Genomic DNA, 25,161 nt, shown 5'->3' with positions numbered 1-25,161 from the left:
AAACTTCTCACACATGTTTCGTATACATTTTAAATATCTAGGGTACTAAACAAACAGATGGTCGCTAACATACATGATGAAAGATGTAACATTTTGCGAATAAATTACACAATCATCGTAACTAATAGGAGGCATTAATTGAACATATTCAATATAAGCGCGATATGTTCATTGAATCTGCCAACTTCGACAAGTAAAATTTTCTCTCTTTCTTTCTTCTTAAAGAAATATTTGACAAGCAACAATTCAGCATCACAGTGCGAAATAATTCGATCTTTGGCAGCACTTTCGAAATTTTTTTTTACATATTCGTGGTTTTGGAAGGGACGAAGAGAAAGAGGAGATACTATGTAAGGATTGAGGATAGGAAGCCTTGTCGGTGGGCTCCAAAAATTCAGGTCACTCGTCCGATTGGGTACGTGGACCATCATGGGAACCGCGGTGCGACAGATCCCTCCTTGATAGTTTAGCCACGATTCATTTGAGTCAGCGACATGTCGATCCATCATCCTGCTTCTCTTTGTTGCTTCCTCTACATCTTTAAACGACTGCATAATACATATAATTAGATAATAAAATATTAATTTATTACAAAAATATATTACATGTGAATATAAAATATACTATATATATATATTTTTTTTTTAATATATATAAATAATGTTCTTTGGGTTCAAACATATGTTTGGCAATTTAACTTTTAGTATTACGATTATTACCTTCTATACTTGTACTATGATTATTATTTTTTCTATAGTCTCAATTTTTTCTAATCATTTGTTTTACATCCTCTTCACAGCAGCGTATTCTTTTCATTAATCGCTTTGCGACTTCTTTTGCAGCATTATGCGTTTTATTATTATTTGCTCTTAATATCGATATTTTTACATGCTTTTTGAGTCGCTCATTGTGTGGATTAATCAACAGTACAGTTAGACTCACAGTGGCCATACCTCTGTTTACGATTCGTGTATGATCACAAGAGCTTCTTGCGTCTTGTTGTCAGACAGAAATGAAAGATTCATCCCTCTCTGTCTCTTCCTTATTTTTTCATTCTTTCTCTCTCATTGTCCGTCTGTATACTATGTTTCTCGGTTTTTTTCTTCTTTGACATATGAAATCACGCGTCTTCTTGTCCCATACCGAAGAGACAACATCGCACTGTGTATAACCTCGGAGATCATAATTCCGTTATATCATTATATTCAACAATAATCCGCGGTCCATGTACCAAGTATAAACCGCCAGGAACAAACCGCCACGCAAACTGTCCCAGATCCTTTTTCAATACTATTCTTTGTTACAGTTCGTCGGTAATTTGGCCCCGTTGACTGCTTGGAATGACACTCGCCTCTGAAGTCCGGAAGCTGACAACCACGATGATTATCGGAAATAAACGGCACTCTGATTACTGCTCTGATAAATTTTGTAATAATAAATAATGTCAGCAGTGGCGTAACTTTACGAACATCGTGATACAATATAGATTTTTTTCACATTTAATTGTGACACAAAACGTTATCCAGAGAGAATCGAATCGCCGTGAAATCTTCTTTCATTTTTCTTACTTTTTTTACATTTATATAATGTATAATATATAATAATAAATTTAAAAACATTAAACATTTATATATGCGCGCATGCATACGCACACACATATGTATATGTGTGTGCATAAATATTTACATTGCTTATCATAATATTATTATTTATTAATTATGCTTAAGTTGGTATATTTATAAGTGTTAGAACATTATCATAATCTTTTACGAACGCATATCATATGTTATCATTATCTACCAAATTATCTCTTGAATTGTTTTCTGTCACTGCGAATAATGCAATTTTCTTTGTTCATATAGTTATTACAGAATCAAATATTTTTAATATAAAACGCCACTGCTGCATTGATTATTATAGAAAGTAATCGATTATTATAGAAGTTAATTAAGAAAAGTATTCGTGTGGGAAAAATAGAAAATGAAGAGTGAGATAAAAGGATACATCGTCGGCAAGAAATGACAGCATTATATTGCGGTAACAATCATTTAATTAAACGTCTTTTTTTATAAATAATGTACATGTACAATGCGCATGACTTTATACATTTTGTAATTATTAACTACCACAATAGTGACGAGAATTCGAGGATCGAGTAGCGACAGATAAATGAGTACAGGTCGCGTAAGTATACAGTAAGCATCCGCAGAATTCGACGACTAATATCGAGAATCGCGAGCGTTCCCGCGTTAGAACAATTATGAGATAATATCGTCGATCCATCGAAAGCTCGTATCTTGTTTATGATGACGATTCTAACAAGGGCGTACACACATCTTTCATCAATTTGTGTGTACATATATATAAATAAAAGAAACCCGTACATTGATCCTTATATCACAGGATCGTGAGGGGAGTGCAATTAAGTAATTCGTCGTATAATATTTTACACACGGTGTATCTTAAATTTATAAAAAGTGGATAGAAACAAGGATAGAATAAATAAAAAAAAGGCGGAGGAAAAGCTATCTTACAAAGTATGCGAAGGAAGATAAATAACGAGAGAATCGAGGATAATTATGCATATTAGAGTCCATATCACAGATTTTAATGACTTGGATATATATATATATATATATATATATATATATGTTAACAAGGATAAGCTCTAAGTAATTTTCAAAAGGTTTTAACTGTCAATCGTTTTTTATTAAAAAATTACTATCATTAATAATTAATTATTAAGTTTAATGAATAGAACATAATATTTTAAATATATTTCTTTTTAAACGTACATGGTATCAGAAAATTACGTTTTACTCTTTAAATTAATTTTAATAACTTTTAATCAACAATGGGCGATGGCTAAAACCTTTTGAAAGTTATTCAGGACCAATATCCTTATATCAAAACTATTGAAATCTGTGCAGTCGACTCTAATATGCGTATTTATCGAATCGAGAGATAGGATGTTGACAAAGATTGATATAACTAAAAAATAATATGTATATATAATATATAAAATTTGGCAAAGTCAAAATGTTAGAATAAATTGTATAAATATATTTCTATATTTAAGTGTAAATAGTAATATTTAATTGTAAATAATTTTTATTTAATTTTTGAATATTATATATTAAAAATAAGATTAATAAAAATCTCAAGTCACTCAAGAGAGTGTAAGTAGCTGGAGACTTCTCGTCGTTCACTTCAAATCTTTAATAAACTTATTTTTAATATATTTTTAATATATTTAAGTGTATTAATAATAAAGTTAATAAAGTTTATTAAAGATTTGAAGCGAGAAGTCTCCAGCTACTCAAAAAATGCTATACAAAGAAGAAGAAAAATTTTTTTTATCTCTTTTTTTATATAGAAAGTTTTCATATTCTTTAGTTTGTCTTTTTAATAATTTTTAATAATTTATTATTATTGCCACATTTTATATATTATATTATACATTTATAATTATATAATAAAATAAATATATACAATATGTTACGGTGAAGTCAAAATAATGTTAGAATGAAAGACAAAATATTATCATAAAGAAAAAATAAAAAGTCATTATATTTTATATTTATAATTTTCTTAAGTTCTAATTGAGCTTTAAAATTTTTATTTATTTTTTATTTTTATATATTTTTAATATTTTTTTAATTTTAATTATAAAATTTCAATTATAAAATTATATTTTTAATATTTTTTACTTGTCAATTAGATTGCAGATAAGTAAAAATAAATAAAGTTTATCAGTTCTTTCATAAAATAAGCATTATAAACATGATCAATAATTTCGTCAAAATTTCAAAGATTATATAGTATTGTAATGTCAAAGTTTGTTTTATATAAAATCACCGTAACATATAAATGTACAACACGATTTTGATGAATTCATTTCTGCATGAATTCAGATTCTTATAAAAATATCATCAGTAGATAATATTTTATAACTTTGCATAATTTTGATAATCAGGCTTTACTGTCTTTATTAAAAAGGCATATTTGGAGAGTTATTTCTTATCGAGAGTGAAGATGTAATATAATAGATGATATTTGAATTATTCAAATCTTTTTTTAAACAGGGCATTTTTTACTCGCTAAAATTTTTATTTTTTACTTTTTGCAATTAAGCTAATCGAACATCACACTTCGTTCGTCGAATATAAAAATTGCTATATATATTTTGAGAAAAAAAAGACAAAATTATCTTATATTTTCAGATTATCTGCTATATAATTACACGAGGTGTAAAACGCAGAATTCATCATTAAACTTGCAATGCAAGAAAATGGCAAACAATTTATGACCAAACTTACCAATAGTAAAAATGTTATAAAATTTTTTTTTTGTAATTAAAAAAATGAATATTATTTTATATTTTTGGCTTAATTTTAAAATTAATACGCAAAAATAAAAAAATAGTAATTTTGAAATACACAATAATAATAATCGATGTTTAATTATTCAGCTTATGATATAGCTTCATTGCAAAAAATAAAGAATAAAAATCTTGAATAAAAATGCGATGTTCAGAGAAGAGTTTGAATATGTTATCAATTCAATTTCAATTAGTTATCCAATCTTTAATTTGTGAGCTTAATGGAATATTAGAATACATAATTCCATGCATGTCTTAAGACATGCATGGAATTATGTATTAAAACTAATATTATATGTCGCTATTTTGAATGTCGGCCATAATTATCTCCATTAAATTAGTAGCGGACTTGTATCCGCTTATCTTTCTCCAATTAAAGGGACACATTTAAATCAACGAATTCTAATGAGAATGATCACATACTGTATACTGTCACTACGATGGCCGCATTATCGCCATGTATCATAGGTACGATATAGCATAATTTAAGTATGTTTATAAGTCTATTCTTATTATATGTCTTTACCTATGTTATTTATCATTAGAATAATCGATTTTATTATATAAAGTGTGTCCCTTCAATCAAAGAAAGAATTTATTCCCTGCCGCCCCTTTTGTGAATCTGCTGGTGTTTGATAAGATGCGCTTTTTGTCTGAAAGCCTTACTGCATACATCACACTTGAATGGTTTCTCGCCCGTGTGTGTACGCAAATGCACCTTAATATTGCTCTTATTCAAGAATGCCCTGTTGCATATGTGACACTTATGAACGGGCTTCTTTGGATTGCCAATCACTTCGGATTCCGTTCCGTATGGTAATACTGCTGTATTGAGGGCCGGATTCTTCTTGTTCGGATTCTGTCCGGAACCCGGCGAGGATCGCGATCTTTTTCTAGGATGCGAAGGAGTAGCGAAAGACGAGTGTAAGAGGTCATCAGGGCTGCAAGACGTTGACACTCGGTTTGGCGGGCTGAGAGGTGGATAAGGGCTCGTCGATGACGGCGTTTCGCCACAGGATGTGTTTTGAAGACCGGCATTGCCGGCCTGCAATCTCGCTTGCAGTAGGGGCGCATAGCTCTGCGTAAGCAGATTTTGTAGCGTGGAACCAGCGTGTTGTTGAGTCGGCATGGTCGGCGTCGTGGTCACGTAAATCTGTGGTGCGAATGAATTGGGCGACGTGGTCTCTTGGGTCTTGGGCGAGCATTCATGCGCTATATCAATCCAATCGGCGATATCTATCCAGTCGTCCCTTGAATCCGAAGTTTGCTCCGAACTAGGACCGTTTCCGTTTCCTGGCACCGTTGTGTCTGCTATCGCGGAACCAATAATCTCCGCTATATCCTCAATATCGTACTCCATCTGTTGCGTCGACTGTGGCAGTTGTTGTTGCTGGTGTTGATTTTGAGGCTGTGGCTGTTGTTGTGGTTGCTGATGATTTTGTGGCTGATGTTTTTGACTTACCTGCGGACATGGTGTACTCGAGGACACTACGGGCGGTTCGTAATATTCCTGATTAGAGGAGGGTGTCGGCGATGCGGATGGTACAGATGATCTCTGACCGGATGAGGCTATCGCGTGATAGTGATGGCCAGATATGCCGTTGATTGAAAGGTGTCCCGTGTAATTAGTGAAAGATGGAAGTGGACCCTTTATTTCCATTAACGATTGAGCCGAGGCGACGTTGACAGTCGAATTTAGCATAAGTGAATCCCACGAAGCATCTTGAAATCCGGCCGTTTGTTTCACGTCTGGTACTCCACCCTCAAGGAATTCGGGTCCATTTGTGGCCCAAGAAGACAACAACAAGCTGTCTACACCGACAACCTCGGCTGGTGAATCACCCATCACGATTCCAGAAGTCTGACTGCTATGCGGCGGTTCGACACCGGAAGAAGTCAAGTGCGACGGCGTCGTCGGTGGACCCGACTGTGTCTCGTATTTCATCTCAGTTACAATGTTCGATGTTGGCGAAATGTTGGTATTTGAAAAATTTGGCACGATCACGTACTGCGCTAACGGTGCACGGTTTTTTTCGATGTTATTTCTTGGATAGGGAGGTGGCAGCTTGAAAATAATTGGATCGAACTTGATATTTGTATTCGCACCTACCACGAATTCTTCGTCTGATCTTGCTTTCATATAAGTATCCAAATTCTGAAAGTAGTTATGCTCTTTTTGTAGCTGTTGTTTTTGTTGAGTCTTCTGTTCGCTGTTCGATGATACCGTAATCGGGAATTCGGAATTGTTCAAGCTAATGGTCGGAGAATAGTCCGGCAATACGTACGTCTTCGCCAAATTAGAAATTTTAGGTTGTTCAGATGTTATGACTCTTGCATCCGATAATCCATCAGAATTAGAGAATTGTTCCTGCTGTAGCGAATTGAAAATCTCAGAGATTTCGTCGATGGAGAACTTGTCTGCTTCGTAAAATTGCTTATTGCAATTTTCAGCAACAACCGCTCTTGCCGCTAGATTTTCAATATTAATAGTATTCCCTTTGTTCGTTGATGTTATATTCGGAGTAGTGTATTCTTCCTTTGATGATGTTGTAAATGTGGTTGCTTGTTGCAGAAAGGAAGGAATTTCGATCTGTCTGTATGAGGGTGTGTATGCAGAAGATATATCGGGTTTTTGTGTGAGAGGCTGTACGTTATCCTTCTGTTCGTTTGTCTGCGACTTGTTTTTATTTATTTCTGCCGATGACAAAAAATTCAGCTCATTGCGATACGACGATGTTGTCGGGATAGAATTTACGAGATTGGCAAGACTCTCACACTCTGTTGGTTGACGTTGCGTATTAGCTCGCAAAGTGTCATTGAAATCTGCATGTACGAGATATTGTGTAACTTGAAAGCGGTAGTTATAGTCTCTTGGATTTTCCCAAATTGATGCTATGCACCTTGAATTAATCAAATGTTCAGGCGAAGTCTCGAAAGATTTGTAGCCACTATCCGGACTATCGGGACGTGACTTATCCAACCTGTTGCTAGTCCGATAGTCATTGAAATTTTGAATATCTGGAACATGAAAAAAACGTTGATTGCCATTAATCACATTTATAAATATAATTTAGATAAAGATATGATTTTATTAATAATAACAAAGAAAAAATTTTATTGTGCCTTTTCGAGATTTATCTTAAGATAAAAGACGAGCTTTATACTTAATAAGGCTAATATTAATGAAAAAAAGAGAGGAAGAAAAGAATAAACAAGAGCAGATCCGCGAAGCAAGCGAGGCATGTCATATAGCTTCGTGGCACGTTTGTAGTCGATAGTACGGTAGATAGATAGGTAGGTTATCATTAGATAGATAGAGAGGTACATATTCAAGTTAGTACGATACATACGTAGAAAATACATAGGAATATACATGTATTCTCTCATATCTTATAATATAATTACATAATTATTAATATAATAATTATATTTAAATGAATGTATGTTTGTGCGAACAATTACAAAATAAAAAAAAAACAAAAGAAATATATATATATTTTTTTTATAATATCTATCTATTCGTAGCCAATATCGATTCGTATATACATATACATACACATACAACTGTGCATACGAACGCTAGATAGATTTAAATCTCACTCTTCTCTCGAGAAGAAAGACTTACTCTAGCTAACTAGGTCAGTAGCACATTAGTCAGCTATGGCCGAGTACACTCAGCAATCAAATTGTTGCATTTAAATATACATATATACTACACATATATTTCTATTTATATGTACATGTATTATATATATAAAATACTTATAAAAATATTAATATTAAGCTAATATGTAAATATATAAAATAATAATAATAATTTTAAATGCCAGTAACAGTAAAAACATATACAAAAAGTTAGAGATATTAAAATATAAGCGCAAGACATCACAGAATCAATTATAAATAATAATACAGAATAAGATTTATATTACTATATAAAAAAAGAAGAGAGTAAGAAAAAAATAAATAGTAACATTAAAAATAGTGCCGAGGATTATGATAATAACTTCAATAAAAGTAAAAGTAACGAAAAGTATAAACATTATAAAATGCACATTCGGTATACAATAATATATAAATACACAACACAATATTATCTAATTAAAATAAGAAACATTATAGAGAGAAGCACTTTAACGAATAAGAAAGAAAAAAAGATCAGATATCATGAGGAATGAATAAAAATATATATGTAAGAACAGTATAGAAATAAAACATTTGGAGCTTAGTAATATAGCAAGAGGATAATAAAAACTGAGAGCATTACACTACAAAATGAAGACGATATACAGATACAATACATACAGATACAATAGATAGGATAAAGTACTAAAACATAAAGAACATTATATAAACTAAATAATATATTATTATATATTATTATTATATTATTATATTATTATATTATTATATTATTATATTATTATTATATATATAAAATATTAAAATATTATAGTTAAACTTTAATTATAATATATATATAATATTATATTACATATATAATAATAGAAATTATTATATTGTAATATAATATATTATAATATAATCTTATATAATATAATCTTATCTTATATATATGTATTTGTACCAGATAATTTTTTTTGATATTAAGAAGCGATGTATATGTATATGTATATTATATATCATACGTCAAAAAACTTATGTGAAAACATCATGTAAAATATTAACTTTTTAATTCTATTCTAGTATTCTTAATATTTTGTTATAATTAAAATCACGAATCTATTTGGAACAAAATTGTGCTGACACAAGACGTTTTTCTCTCAAAACACACAAATAAATTTCATCTAAATTTAAATAATTAAAATAATTTCCTATATGAAGATTAAAATTTATTTTCTAGTATATATGATATATATATAAATAAAGATTAATACAGTTTGCGTTCTTCATGTTGAACTTCTTGTGTTGAACTCTTGTGTTCGTTGAATTGTCGGCTTCTCTCATTCTTTGGCTTCGATCTGCACAATAATATCAACAATATTAATAATAATGTTTTAATATAAGTGTTACATATACATATAATACAAGGTGTTCAGAAAGGAATTATACAATTTACATATATTAACATATATAATATAAAGTTATATATTAACATATATTAACTATTTTAAATATTAAAAAAAGAAGGCATTTATCAAACGTTATTAGCAACTTGGTTTTTTTTTACGAAAGATATTGGACGTGGCCTTCATGAATATGCAAACAAACTTTAACTGATACAATCTTGTTATCGAAAACCTTCTTCAACTTTTCCGATGCTAAGATGATATTCTGATGATATCTCTTATGAAATATCTAATAGCAGTTTCAAGATTTTACGCTCTTACTATTAAAAAAATACAGTTAGTAACACAAGTGTATAGCCTTTCCGAATATCTTGTATATTCTCTTTAGCATATAAATTAATATATTTATTTTTATAATTATATATATACAATTAGATATATATGCAATAATATGTGATATTTATAATAAAAATAGTGAAAATTTATAGAATTAAGAGAGTTACTCATATATTGCGTTATGATGTCAGAAACGAGAAATGAGCATGTAAATTATATAAGATATAAATTAAATTAGTTTTTTTTGTATTTTATCAATTTGTACTATCGACACAAATGATGACATATAAAAAAATTGATGTTTTTCAACAATTAATTTGCAATAAAAAATTTACATGATTTCTCGTTTTTCTCATCACAGCAGTGATGAACGAAATGCAGTGAAGAGATAAGCGTCAATATATACAGACTTATCAGAACTTGTCACCAAAGCATTAAGTATTCTCATATATTTTGTAAGAATTAGCATCAAATCATTAAATTAAAACATTATATGTATAACATTATATGTATAATTATACGCTATATGTATAATTCTCTCTATTTTTTTTTATAACATTATCTTTATATATTTTTATACACAGAAAAATAATATAAGAATAACTAATGAAAAACATAATTTAAAAAAATGTGCAATTAATGTTGCATGTGCAATGCTGTATTTATATAAAATTAAGGTAAGATTACATCTGCATGATTTTGCGATCTAGAAAAACGAGTTTTCTATAGTTTTTTATGCGCTAAATTCAAATCCGTAAAGTAAAATGGCCATTACGTCAAGTTTTCAAGAAAAACGGGATTAAAATCCCAAAAAACGCATTTTTGGAGGATTATTTTTGAAAATTTATAGCAGACAAATATGCAAGAGATATGCAAAAGATTTCAGGGTTCAAATGAAAATTTAAATATTGTATTTTAATATAAAAATATCGAATTCTTGTACCGCAATCATCATCGAACCTCAGATACACTTTGTTTTCAAGTGTAGTCGCATTGTGTCAAGTAGATTATCCCATGCAGTCCGATTGTTTTAATCATAAATTTAATATACGAAATTAAAAGTGTTTAATCGCACTAAAATGTCTTTTTTAAATTTGTTTAAAAAATAATTTTTTTTTTAATTTTGTTAAAAAATCAATTTTTTTAAGAAATAAAAAAAGCGTTTTAGTGCGATTAAGCACTTTTAATCTTGTTTATTGAATCTGTTATCAAAATTTTTATTTTTTGCAACGATTTTGCAATAAGACTGCAATCATGGAACAATACTATTACTTTCATATGCAGATGATTAGGAGAATATTAAAAAGAAGAAATAAAAAATAAATGTTATATATATATTAATATATATATATATATATATATATATATATATATATATATATATATATATTTCTATTCAGCTATTCAGATCTCACGTCTTATGCTACTTTAACACAGTATTTACAACTCCAGAGCGATGATGAAATCTTGCTCAATGGATGCAGTATATATATATAATTTACTAATATTATTGTTAAAATTACTAATAATAATAATATTGTTTTTAGTATTGTGATAACAACTGATTAATAGAAAAGTGAGTTGTAAGATATATGTACATAAATGCATTATTATGTTTTAATAACAATATATTTTTGCATTAGTAACATTAAATTAGTATAGCAAACAACTTAAAATATTGTTATTATTATTATTTAATTCTAATTGTAACAGTTAATTAATATAAGAAATACTATACAAATAACTAATAGCTAATTAATATAACAAGTACTCACCTTTACGTGATATATTTATTGATATATTATTATATTGATATTTTGATAACACACACTTTTTACTCCCACTTATATATCACATAAACATATTACGCTTTTTTTTTGTTAAGATCGCTATTTTTTTATTGCAGCTACAATGAATGTATAATCAAAAACGAAAAAAATATATAAATTTCTTTTTGTCATTCTTAACAAAAATAGTTCTTAAAATAGGTCTACAACAATTGATCAAAATGTATAACTATTTATTTATCAATCCATGAACCAAAAAGAAAGTCTTCGATATATTTTATCAATATAATATCTTATTTCAATATAACTGCAATAATGAATGAAGCTTTAATATATCTTATTATTATAAATCACTGAAGTATAAATCACTGAAGTTTTATTACATGCGCACAAACTAACAAATTTAACAGACACACTACTGATCCATTCTATTGATTATGAAATATGCAAATAACTTTAATATATTTTAATTAACTTTAATAATATTTTTGCAATATTTCCGTTTGTTAATAAATAGATGATAATATTATCAAATTTAATTAATGTAAAATTTATTTATAAAAGGTTACGTCAAACCTTATTGCTAGATATTTAATAAAATTTATAATGTAAATTGTAATTTATAATGTAAAGTATTTACTGTTTACCGTTGGTCATTTACATTTAATAAGGATAGACTTGAATTGATGATAAGGACTTGGGTGCCGAAGTTTATTTGTGATAAGAACGGAATAAATATGAGTCCCTAACATATCGAGATAAGATTAGAAAATAAAGCAAAATCTACGATATTGATATAAAATATAGTAGTAGAGATAATTACGTAGAGATAAAAATAATAGTATGCAAGAAGAAGAAAAAACGGCAGATCAAGAAACGAGAACGTATAGATGTATTAAAAAAAAAAATAAATAAATAACAAGTTTATGTTATATAAAATTCGCGAATAATAATTAAGTAATTGAAAAATAAAGAAAATATATGAATTTAATCCTCTTCTGGATTTATACAGCTGTTATTGCATGACAATCGATAAACTGTCATATCCACCTGTCAGACTACGACTTCCAGGAGGATATTCATTCTATTCACGCGTAAAGCGCTCTTTATTGCTCACATCCTGCTGCACGAAAAGCTTAAATTCGATATCCTTTCTTTTTTCTGTTCCGATTGACATATCCGCGTGACCGCGGGAGCACGTCATGAGAAACATGCATATCGGCCTCACCGTTTTGGTAGTACCTGTCGCTCCCGCAAGCACCCATCATCATCATCATCATCATCATCATCATCATCATCATCATTGCTATACTCCTCTCGCGAAACTCCGCTCTTTGCGCTCAACTTGAGCGCGCCAAGTCCGTCCTTGTCGTCGGTTAGAGTCCGTCCTTGTCAAGTGTAAACGGCCGACGGTAAACGCTTCGGAGTAGGTTCTCCCACCGTTGGCACCGACCCCCCGAGACTTATAAAGCGGGTGGATGGGGGGTCCTCTCGCCGTGACGTGTTGCCGTATACCGTTATTCAATGGCGTGGACGTGTCTCGCACGATCACGCGGTGGGCCCGCGATCGATCGGGCCCGCTTTTTCGGGCCTACGACAATGTTTCAGTGAGCCACTTATCAATGGGATCACCAGGTATCCGTGCGGCACGACAAATTCGGCCGTAGCCGTGCGGAGCCGTTTGATGTTTACGACTCTGCTCCGTGTTTACGAAGGTACATGCGAAGGAATATATGCCTTTCTCTCTTTAAAATTTAATGTAAATCATTACTCTACCCCGCTAAACATTCTGATACTTATTGATAAATTTATTTTTTATCCACCATGGATTTCGAGATTCCGTTTTATATATATATATATATATATATATATATATATATATATATATATATATATAAAACGGAATCTCGAAATCCACGGTGGATAAAAATAAATTTATCAATAAGTATCAGAATGTTTATATATATATATAAATATATGTTTATATATATATATATATATATATAAAATTATTAAAATATTAGTTATATGATCTCTCTCTCTCTCTCTCTCTCTCTCTCTCTCTCTCTCTCTCTCTTGACTAAAATTTTTAGAAAAAGTAATTTAAGCAATAGTTTTTCATAGCTATTATCAACAGATATAAAATTTATTGGGACATTTCTTAAAATTCTGCGAGATATGTAGTTCTCTCGATATATATCTGGCATGTCTGACTTATAATGTCTATCTTCTACTTATGTTCTATTAATTAAAATATTCTCTTTGATTCGTGTATATAAATAGAACAAGCTATTTATTTTTGTTTCATTTACTCATTTATTTTTAATCTTTGTGTTACAAAATTTAGAATTTTAAACAAATTTTGAATTAGCGTTTAATTGATAATTGTAATTTAATTTGGGATACATCAGAATCATCCATCAACGCAATTGTTTTTATTCTAATGATCTTAATAATAAAGAAATACCTTTCCCTTTACAAACATGAATATAAAATGTAAAATTAACAAATAAATAAATAATTGGCCTAAATACTCCGCATGTAACAAAAGATGCTTAAGAGATCGCTCAAATTTATTTATTTAAAAGATATTTGCATCTCAATATAAATGTAAGATAACTTTTTCCGGAATTTTAGAAAATATTTATAATTTTTTTCAAAAGATTTTTTAATAGGCCCATGGACAAGAATGAAATGTCCATCCATTGGTGCGTAGTCACGCATTCCGTGTACACGTGTATCCGCGTACACGCGGAGATACCTGTATCATTCTATCCGTCCCGTCCATCCTCTCATCGGGCCCCCTCGAGCACGAGTCCGTGGGAGGGGGCCGCCGAGCCGCTCGCGAATATCCGTGCCGTGACTACACGCCGAAACCATACCGCGCACGCCGCCTCGAGCCGCGCGCAGTGGGGCGGCCGAAGTAGGCCGGAGCACCGTTACAGCCGGCTGCACGGCCGAAGCCTACGTAAATCGACTTGATTTTGCCCGAATGGCTTTCCTTTTCGTTGTGAAAAATGGCGCGTGCGAGCCGCGGTTTCCGCGCCGACCCACTTCTACGCGAGCGACCATGCGTGCGATTTTCCTCGCGATTCCCGCGCGCGCCCGCACGTGACGATCTATCGCGTCGCGCTATCTTTCCGGTTCCTCTACGAATCACACATCCGCATTTTTTCCGTACAAGTATATTTCGTATAGCGATAGAAATATTTTATACTCTTATTTGTGCGATAGAATTTGTAGAATTTAAATTTGCAAACTATTTTAGAGTCATCTTATTTTTAATCAGCGAGCTATATATTCTTCACTTACAGCAATTTTTTTGCGCGAAAAATTTAATAAAATTTAATTTAATCTCTGTATCATCCCGCAAATAGCCGGAAGAGACGCGGCGCGCAACGCGCGGCACACTTGTTCGCGCGATGACTATGCCCGGCTAAACTATATCGGCACGTATACTGGAGAACGGAAGTAGGTCGAGGCACCGTTACCGGGTAGCCAAGAAGCTCGGGAGGCCTACGCAAGACCAGTCAGATTTTGCTAAGCGTTCGAAGCAACCGACCAGCGATATACGCACATACATACATACGTACACACACACACACACACAATCATGGCTTTCCTTTTCGTTACGAAAAATGGCGCGTGCGAAATGCGATTCCCCGTGAATGACCTACATCGGTCAAACGAGTCACGCTCGCGCGAGAGCGTCTTCGTCCTCGCGCGCCTCGTTGGCGGGCGACCGGTTGGGAACCGCTCGGTACCCGTGACCCACACACCGCAGCACGCAGAACCAGACGCGACCAAACGTGAAATTCATTTCCATACTTCCGTGTCCGGCTGTACACGGAATGGATCTTTTCGCCTCGTTACGCAGCAGCGACGGACTACGCGTTCGTCCGTTCCCAATCGACTCGCTTAACGCGCTTTTTTTAATGTCGTTTTCCTTTTTAATTAATAAATGCGGAAAATATGAGTTTCTTCAATGTTTCAACGTTTTGAATCAAAGAGAGGCTTTACGGATTAAATTTTTTTTATAACAGTGTTTAATTATTATTTTTTTCTTTTAAGGAATTAAGACTAAATGTATAACATTTTTAATGCTTATTTTGATCGTCACAATAATTATTGGAATAATGATAAGAACTAAAACAATGTTATTTATGAATGTCGTATTAAGATATTAATAAAAAAAAAAATTGTAAAAAAAGATTTGCGGGGAAAAAAGAGTTTTCGCGCAAATTCGAGATTGCATTTATTAATTAAATAATTCAGAATTGTAAAAAAACTTAAATTTTAGAATTTCAGAATTAATGTTAAAAATATTGAAACAAATAAAGATATAATCTGCTTGTTCTGTTTACAAATAAAAAAATAATTTAACTTCTAAGTAGAAAACAGACGTTTAAGTCAGACACGTCGGATTTATATTGAAATAGGAGCATAGGAAATCTCACGGCTTTTTTTTGAGAAATTTTGTTTTATCTATTAATAATATGAATAGTTAGTAAAATCTAGAGATAAAGAAATATTTTAGAATGTGCTTTTGCATTCCAAAGACCAACACAAGAATGCAAATAATATCTGTATATGTATCATCGTATATGCATCGACTGTATCGTCGCGACGATACTTTAGTATTAATTCTTTACAAAATAGATCAACTAAATGAGGGTATTATCTTTTATCTATTGTAACGGTATGTCTGAGAGTGGTTATTTTTAGCGGGTCATCAAAGTAGTACTTTGTAAGTACCGATCGTCTATGTGGGCAGATGAAAAATGCTATCTAGATTTACCACATTTTTAATACTACTATTTCACGATTTTTCGAAACGCGTCTATTGGCACAAGTCGATAAAGCATCTTTCATCAGAATATCAGAACATGATTTCAAATAAGTATGTTTTAACATTTGTCATTTTCTGGAAAATGAGCACAAAAGACTATAGATAATTACTTGCTGACTAATTGCATTAATAGATACCGTGATTTTAAATGAGTAACTTAAAATTTGGCATTACGCATAATAATTTATTAGGATTCCGCGAACGAATTATCGTAACACATCGATGCACAAATTAAAAATATGTTAAAAATATAATTAAAAATATATTTTCTTTTATATCTTTCCGTCAATGAAATACAAAAGAATTTATACACATCTTGCTGTAAAATATCATCGAGTATTTTGCCAATATTTGCAAAGATTTTTATAGAAATTGAAGTGGAATAAAAAAAAATAGAAAAATAAAGACTGATATAAAACTAAAAAATGTTCACGAAATATAAAAAAAAAGAAATATTATATAATGATTAATTGTATATCGTTTTAATTGTGAATGGATTTTATTAGGTGCAATAAGACTCTTTCTTCAAATTGTTTTTTATTTTACTTCCGACTTCACATAAATCTCCTGAACTCTCAGCAGGATATCTAAAGGTATTCTATAGAGGCAAATGTAAATTCTTTGAAACGCTATTGACAAAAAGGTACAAGTAAAGAAAAGAGAAATAAAACTTGGAATTTTATTTTGATAAATCTTAAAGCAACAGATTTTTAACAAAATCTTTTTTTTTAATTTGTGTTATTGAACTTTTTGTGAGTTAAAATAAGTAAGAGATAAATATATGTATACATATATACATACATAGATCAGTATAACTTATATCAATAAAATCATATTTTAAATTTAATACAATTTAACACTCTAGAAAGTGTGTGACCTCTTTTCGATACTGGTATCTGACCGTTGACATTTGCTTCTTTCGCTGAAAAATTTTGAGCTAAATTCTTCTAATTAAAATATAATATAAAACACATATTTTATTTTATATTAATTAGCACCTGAACGTTGACATTATAAATATATGCAAAAGAATTGTTACATAATCTTAAAATATTGTTAATCTGGAAATATACATATCGCTCTTGTTAAATTAAATTTTAAAATTGTAAATCAGATCCAGAAAATTGATAATATTACAAAATAAATAATTTTGATTGTGAAAAAGCTCGAGAAATCATATGTTTACGCGATAAATTTCTTCCCGAACAATATGATTGTATTGTCTGTTATTGAAATTGACCTTTGCTTGAATGTTGACATCAAAAGGAGAATCTAGTCGCGACTCGATACGTATATAGATGCGTACGCGAGGCAACCTGGCACCGCTTCGTCGTCGGAGAAAGTGCGACGACCCTTAAGGTAAAGGTTAAAGACGATGAGGACGGGAGACGACGTGGAGGAAGTATGCGCGGATTGGCGGATATTCGCATAGCTGCGGTTGAAGCATCGAAACAACACTGATCTATCGACATTTCATAGCACTTTCGCTGCAAGGACAAGTAGCGTACATACGAAGCAAATCTCCGAGCGTATTATTAGAAAACTCTAAAGATTTAAAAACCATCATCGGACCACAAATAACATATAAGTCTAATAATTGGAATAGTTTATAAAAAAATGCAGTTCAATTGACGCCTAGAAGTAAAAAACATTGAATATTTTTTAAACATCTTCCTCGTTTTTCTTATTTTTCTATATTTTTCCTTATTCTCGTCTGTGCAGCGTCTTTACGCATTCAAAATTCAGGTAGAAAAAAAGTAATAAAAGAAATTACGAGGATTTTTACAAAAGAACATTCACGCAACGAGCGGTCAGCTACGTGGATTTTTCTATATAAGAACTCTCCTATGGATTGACGCGAATGACCATAAAGGTGCCCGCGAATCCATAGACCTCTGTAAAGACCGTGGATGGTGATTGCGGAGTTCCGTAGACCCGTCGTCCATGGACGACCATGAGCGACCGTGGAGGTAAAGGTGGTATCTATAGCCTCTACGGAACCGACGAGTCGGAAGACCTCCCCACCGGTCTCCGTCGGAGTACCGGTTAATGTGGTACACTGACCTACTCTCTAGTCACTGCTGCAAGAGTGAGAACACCCCGCCATACTGTTGTTCCGCCGTCCTTCTCTCGCAGCAACGGCGCTACTTTTTCTCTCTCTCGTCTTTCCTCTCTCTTTCCTTGTCTATCTCGCATTCCCTTTCTGCTTCTATTTCTCGCCGTTTCTTTCTCAAGCCTCTCTTTCTTTCTACCTCTCTGTCTTTTTCATCTCTCTCTTTTTACTTTTGTAAAATTACATCGACCGTTTTATGAAACGATGTCGGCAAAATTGACCCACAAAAAACAATGTCTTTATTGAATTTTACATTTCAGCATATAATACAAATTACAAAATTTAATTGGCCATTTAAGGAGGATATTTTTAAGAAGACCATCACAAGTGAGCTGAAAACTTTATCTGTATATATACGTTTAATTTTATAAGAGTTACATATATATTTAATTTTATAAGAGTTTAATTATATATTAAATGTATATAGTATGATAGAGAATATTCATCATAGAGAAAATTATGAATATTTTGAACATTTATATTAAAAAGTTATTATTTAAATAATACGGTTTTTAAGTGTTATTAAGTAATTTTCTTTAGAGATTATATTAATTAATGTTAGATTTGCAAACTTCACTTTTTTTACAATCACCTCTATCAAAAAAATTCTCTCTAAGCGTATTGTTATATAACATTTACACCAGCAAAATTTACAATTTATATATTAAAACAAATTATCTCTTTATTGCACGCTTAAAATATTTCCTATATTGTATCAATATTTCATGTTAAAATATTTTTTAGCATTTAAAAAATATTATAGCATGCGATGAAGAAATTTTAGTAAAATATTTTACAACCAAATCTAATGAAAGTTATTGCTCGTCAAAGAGATAGAAGAAAAATAGAGACTTCGTTTCTACGTGGTGCATTAACTATGAAAAGTACATTCTGCGAGAGAATAAGACATATTTTGCTGAACCATGGTCTTAACAAACATCTAATTACTGTAACAGTCTAGCACAATAATATTCTAATTATGAACTCACTTATTTGTAAAGAGCTATTAATGTTAGAGAAACAAAAACTAATGATTCTTTTTTATCTCTAGATATTTTTATATAAATCTTTATCGTTATCATTCAGCGGTCTAGAGAATCTAATAATCGGGACGAGAAATTAAGCGGACTATTAATATTATCAAACTAAATGTGTGTGCAAAAAATGTCTAGCCAGCTATCCGTCAGCATTCCACACGATTATCTTTCCACATGATCATCTCGCGATTAACAAATGCCATCGATTCTCTATTAAAATATTAATTGAACAATCGCCGCCGCGTGTAAGAATAATATTTGATCGAAATGGAGCTATAACGGATAGAAGAGAATCATTGCATAAAATGCATGCGCTACTAGAAATCGGCGATCTGACACTGAGATTGTCCCGAGCCAGTCGTAGATTGGCATCGAGGTGCAACGAACCGCCTTGCGAGATGTCTACAACCTCGAGCAACAAGTCGGATCCCCACTAGCAAATAGCCGAGGAAGTCGTTCCGGAGAAATTTCACCGCAAACTTAGCAACCTTTCCCGTCGTCATTGCCATAGTTTAGCTAGTTCACGTCGTTATTGTTGGTGCTCGAATACCTAATAAGCGAATTGGCGAAATTTGTAAATGAATCATTAAGAAAATATGTAGATATATCGATAAAGTGTATATATAGAGAGTTGTGTGTGTTTTTGCTTGCGGAAATTTGAATAGTCTTCACTGTGATAAGAAATGATAGCACATTACAAAATTTTGTTAATCGTATAGTTTGCACAAATTTGCATATATAATATCATAAAGGAACATAGAATCTTAAAATATATTTAAAATCATAAAATTTGTGTGAAAAATAATTTTAATAAAAGACGTGAAGTTTTCTTATATTTTCAAAATTGCATTGGCGCAAGAAAAAAAATGCCATTGAAATTATTTTGACAAAATATTATTAAAAATACTTTTTCTCTCAAAAAATATAAAACGTCAGTGCATAGTTTTTTTTTAAATTTTTATTTTTTTTATCAAAAACACCGCAATCTTCTTTACGACCCAATTTTAACCAAGTAATCTTCTCTGCAGTAACAATTCTAAGTTCCGTTACTAGGTACATGTTAGTCTCTAAAACCAAACTTTAGTATACAATACTTCCCAAAATAGAAAAAAGAATACGAGGGTCTAACATTGACTGACAATTTTTTATAAACAGATACGGATTCATCTTCTTGCTTTTAACATAAGTTTTGATTGTCAGATTTTTACTCGGTCAAAAATTCGTAATGGCCCTCCCTAAAAGAATTTTTTCCCTTCCAGAATTTCCAAATACGTTTGAATCTAAACTTGACCTAGTCTTAAGTGTGATTTACGATAACGGACAGCACGATATAGATTCTGATCAATTCGATGCTGTCGCAAAATTATCGACTTGTGCGCACAAATAGACGGTTACTTATTGTGAGTAGCGAACGAAGTTCTATCGTTAGAAAGCGTGGTAATTCAAGTGACGTATGTGGCACAAGAAGTACTAGACGACAACCGATTCGTAAAATTATGGAACACCACCAGAGCTTATTGGTATTCTCAATTCAAAATCTGTATTCTTACCCATATCCTCTATGCAAATTTAGACACAATGTCAATAACACAAATTGCATCATTGGTTTATTTTCAATGATGCCAATTGCATGATTTTTATTAGAGATATCGTATTATTCAATAATATTACACAATCAATTCATTTTAATTATTTTTTGCTCTTCTTTGTATAAATATCTTAATTTTATTGCTAAATTTTATTATACTAGTAACTCATACACAGTTCCTTTGATTAATGGTAAAATCAAATAGAAAATAATTTTTCATGAAAAAAGCAAGTCAAAAATAAATAAAATAAAATAAGAAAAATAAACACAATAAAATCTTTTTTACATCTTTTTCAAAATTTGTTTTTCTGAAAAAAACTTTATAAAAAGTTAAAACTTCAAAGTTTTGACATTTATATTTATTTTTATAATTATTTTCATATTTATTTTCTTAAATTTGAAAAAACGTTAAAGATGATCTTATATTACAGATCATAAAATTTAACAGCAATATATAACAATATATATACGGCAATACATAGCAATTTGAAATAAGTTGGAGGAAATTATCGTATATTTTTATCATTTTTATTTTTCTTACTTCAATAAATATTATGTTTCTCAATTTTCAAAATTTTACAAAAAATAATTTATTTTAGGAATAAGACTTTATATAAAAAAAACTTATTTTATTCTATCTCTAAATAACTCCCTTTTTCGCGATTGTACCATCATCCGAAGAAACCCGGTCTATGCGCACGTACGTGCTGCACTGTGACCCTTGCTTTCCACGCACCTGTTGAGATGATTCAAGATGCATATTACCACGCGCACCCTTCCGTTAACTATAAATCTTATCAATCAAATATATATTTTTATCATGCGATAGTGTGCGTTTATACCGTTTATCAATACGTATGGAAATCGTGTGGAAATCAAAGGTCATATTTCAAATTTGAAATGAAAACATTCGTTTAAAAATGATTATATTTAATAATAATTGTTGACTTACTTGCAACACCTAAGCTGATATCGTCTCTACGATTTCAGAAGGAAAATTTTTGTTGTAAATCTATCCAAAGCACAATGCACACTGTGTGTCACTCGATTAGCATCCTAATCACACGCACTAATTCGATCAATGGATCACGCGCGAGAAGATAACGTAGTCCACCACTATCACTGGCAAGAAAAATCCGCAACAAGATTGTGCAAATGTCCCCAATGTTGTTGCGATGCAATGATATCTTGTTCGCTGTACGCGAAATGATCGTACCCAAAATGCCTCTTGATGTCACAGAAAAAGGAGACATCTCACGAATTCTCCATAACGAAGAACTTATCAGTCTTCAAAAGCTCAAGAGCAGACCGAGTACGTTAACAGTACGACGCGTGAGCCCTAACTGTGTTGGGTCTTACTCAGGCCCGTCAGTCATGCGGCAGGACTCCCCCACTTAAGTACTCATGTTCTCTCAAAGGCAAGAGTACTCTTCTCCCGCTCCTTTCGCACTAAACGTCATCAACGCCCAGTCGTCGTTCTCTTCCGCTATTGTAACGACATTTTCCACCACTCTAATATGCTACCCTTTGTATCATTTCCATATCTACTCCTCAAGAGAGGATAAGATGCGCATGAACAGGACATACCCAATCAGAATAAAGAATTCTTGTCGTGTAATTGGTCAATTAAAAAATATTTATTTTATATTTATTATATTATTATTTGTTATATTTGTAAAATTCAATAGAGTACATCCTTATAAATTATGTGAATCGAGAGGGAAGATAAAATAGAATGGAAGAGTCACTGTTAGTAATATTTTAATCAAGCCTATAAATTCAAACATTTTTTAAAGTTTTAAATATTTAAACAAATCTGAAAATATATGTTATTTTCAATTTTTTGTAATATATTGATTTATATATATATATATATATATATATATATATATATATATATTCTCTATATATATAGATATAATATTCTCTCTCTATATATAAAATTATATAATACAAATGTATTATATGTAATAAATTTAATATTATTATTTAAGATTTATTTTGTATAATATAATAATAAAATATATATGTATTATTATTATTTAAAAATTAAATTAATTTAATATTAATAATTTAAGTATAACTTAAACTTTATTTATAATTTATGTTTAAATATATCAGTTATGTAAAAAACTTTTTCTGTCACGCGATATATACATATATATATATATATAATTAAGAATAGAAATTTTTAGTTTAAATATTTTTTGTTATTTTGATTGTTTGATTGGCAGAATTTTGTGCATGGGAACGGAAATTATTAGGTCGAAAAAATAAGGACGGCTTATGTGACGATTCGAGCGAATCGATTCACTTTCGACGGAAATTTCTTCGCCATTTTGAATATTATTTTATAATATTAATAATGGCGAAGAAATGGAAAAGAATACTGAGAAACATTCAAATAAAAAATTTAAACAAGAAAGACAAGTGGCGAATGCAATTCGCGCTTTTTTTAACAACGCAATATATATATATATATATATATATATATATATATATATCGCGCTGTAAATTTATATTGACCAACAAAGGAATTCATTCTTCTTGCGGCGCGTTCGCGTTTTGAGTTTAATTGGCAGAAACGAGATTTCGAAATGTTACACAGTTACCTTCACTAATAACTCGCACGATGGGAGAGAGAGGGAGAGGGCGATTAACGAAGAAAGAAAATATGAAGAAGCACACCACATGCCAACAGAGCGCACGTATATCAATACATATGATTAATCTTCTATTCAGATAAAATATTTACTAATTTTTAACCACTAGACAAAATTCTGAGATATGATGCACAAATATGTAGACATCGTGCCTAATCTGCGATCTAAAAACGGATCTAAATATCGGAATTCCTAAGGCATTAAATAAGCCCTAATGTATATCAGAGTGATTAAACCTTAACTGGAATAATCAGATTATACCTTCTAACGACATGGTCAATATATGTATTATATATGCATTTTCAAATGTTCTGACATACACTAAATTATGCTTTAATGTGCGGTAAATTTATTCGTGTATATATTTCTGATAGTACTTTTAATAATTTAAGATAAAAATTAATTAAAATCTGTTTATAACACAAATTCCAATCAAACATTATCAATATTTCAATAAGATATATTTTTACATGTTTTTCAATATGTGCGCACGCTCTCACACGCACACACGCATACATATACGAAATGATAATAATAATAATAACAATACAGACATAAGCTGATTTGAAAGAATTTCAAGATAAGAAGAAACCAAACAGTAAACGATAGATTCTTGTTTAGAATTCGTCTCGGTTAAATGTGCTGCAGGCGATTTGCGCTTATCTTCTCATCGCTGAACTGGCGGACCTTAGTCTGGCACCTTTGTTAAATTTCTTTTTATGGTTATTACTATCGTTTTACAATTGCTGTTATTTTACCAGATCTAAAATTTAAGGTAAAGAAATGCTTTCAGCATATAAAGTCATGTACCTATGTGAAATCTTGTTCCAATCATTACAGTCCCGAAGAAGGATCAATCGCACCCGTAAGCATTTCGTATGATTCTATATTCTTTCATTATTAATCTTATTTTTGTAATGTTATCAATGCTCCACAATATATATTTCTTTGTTAAACTTATGTTGTAAATTTCTCACAATCATAATGTGAACGATTGATATAATTATTTTAATTTATTAGCTTTTTTTTAATCCTTTTCCATACATTATATCAAAATCATATCACATCAGAATCTAAATATTATGCAAATCAACATCGTTTTTGATAACCGTCTTTCAAAGCTATATTTTTATACAAAACAAGATTTAATCGAACAATATAATTACACGACTACGCAGATAAGATTGCATGAAATTAGATGCTCACACGAATAATCTTTACGTAAGTATAATTTTTTTTATCAACAATTTATATGGCAAAATTATATATCTTCTCGATATTTTTTTTCCATATTTAAACAATGTCTGATCAATCTGACCAAAAAAGAGGAAATTGATTAAATTTGTAAGAATATATTTATTCAATGTTCCTTGTGTC

General features: G+C 30.8%; 2 protein-coding genes across 4 annotated transcripts in view; one reads left to right on the top strand and one right to left on the bottom strand.

Moving 5' to 3' along the window:
- The window catches only part of LOC126853656 (uncharacterized), a 54,980-nt gene extending 53,434 nt beyond the window's left edge, over positions 1–1,546 (top strand). For 2 of the 3 annotated variants that reach the window (XM_050599564.1, XM_050599563.1), the window contains exon 6: positions 1,307–1,543. In XM_050599564.1, coding sequence (XP_050455521.1) covers positions 1,307–1,357 — 51 coding nt within the window. In that variant the 3' untranslated portion in view covers positions 1,358–1,543. Of the gene's footprint in view, positions 1–1,306 lie in introns of all 3 variants that reach the window. The other variant, XM_050599566.1, reaches the window with a different exon arrangement.
- Positions 1,547–3,737: 2,191 nt separating this feature from the next.
- LOC126853639 (ras-interacting protein RIP3) lies at positions 3,738–22,551 on the bottom strand. The gene is made up of 3 exons (XM_050599523.1): positions 22,074–22,551; positions 9,280–9,363; positions 3,738–7,399 (listed from the first exon to the last, which is right to left on the bottom strand). The coding sequence occupies exons 2-3, from the start codon at positions 9,347–9,349 to the stop codon at positions 4,977–4,979; spliced, it is 2,493 nt and encodes an 830-aa protein (XP_050455480.1). The 5' UTR covers positions 9,350–9,363; positions 22,074–22,551; the 3' UTR covers positions 3,738–4,976.
- Between the last annotated feature and the right edge of the window lie 2,610 nt (positions 22,552–25,161).

Source organism: Cataglyphis hispanica, chromosome 12 (genome assembly GCF_021464435.1).
Source record: "Cataglyphis hispanica isolate Lineage 1 chromosome 12, ULB_Chis1_1.0, whole genome shotgun sequence".
Lineage (NCBI taxonomy): Eukaryota > Metazoa > Arthropoda > Insecta > Hymenoptera > Formicidae > Cataglyphis > Cataglyphis hispanica.
Note: the sequence above shows the minus strand (reverse complement) of the source record. Positions and strands in the feature narration are given on the sequence as shown.

Coding starts and splice junctions, on each gene's coding strand:
- LOC126853639 (XM_050599523.1), bottom strand. CDS start 9,349: ATGAGAGAAGCCGACAATTCAACGAACACAAGAGTTCAACACAAGAAG. Junction 7,400..9,279: donor CAACATGAAGAACGCAAACT/GTATTAATCTTT, acceptor TTCATGTTCCAG/ATATTCAAAATTTCAATGAC.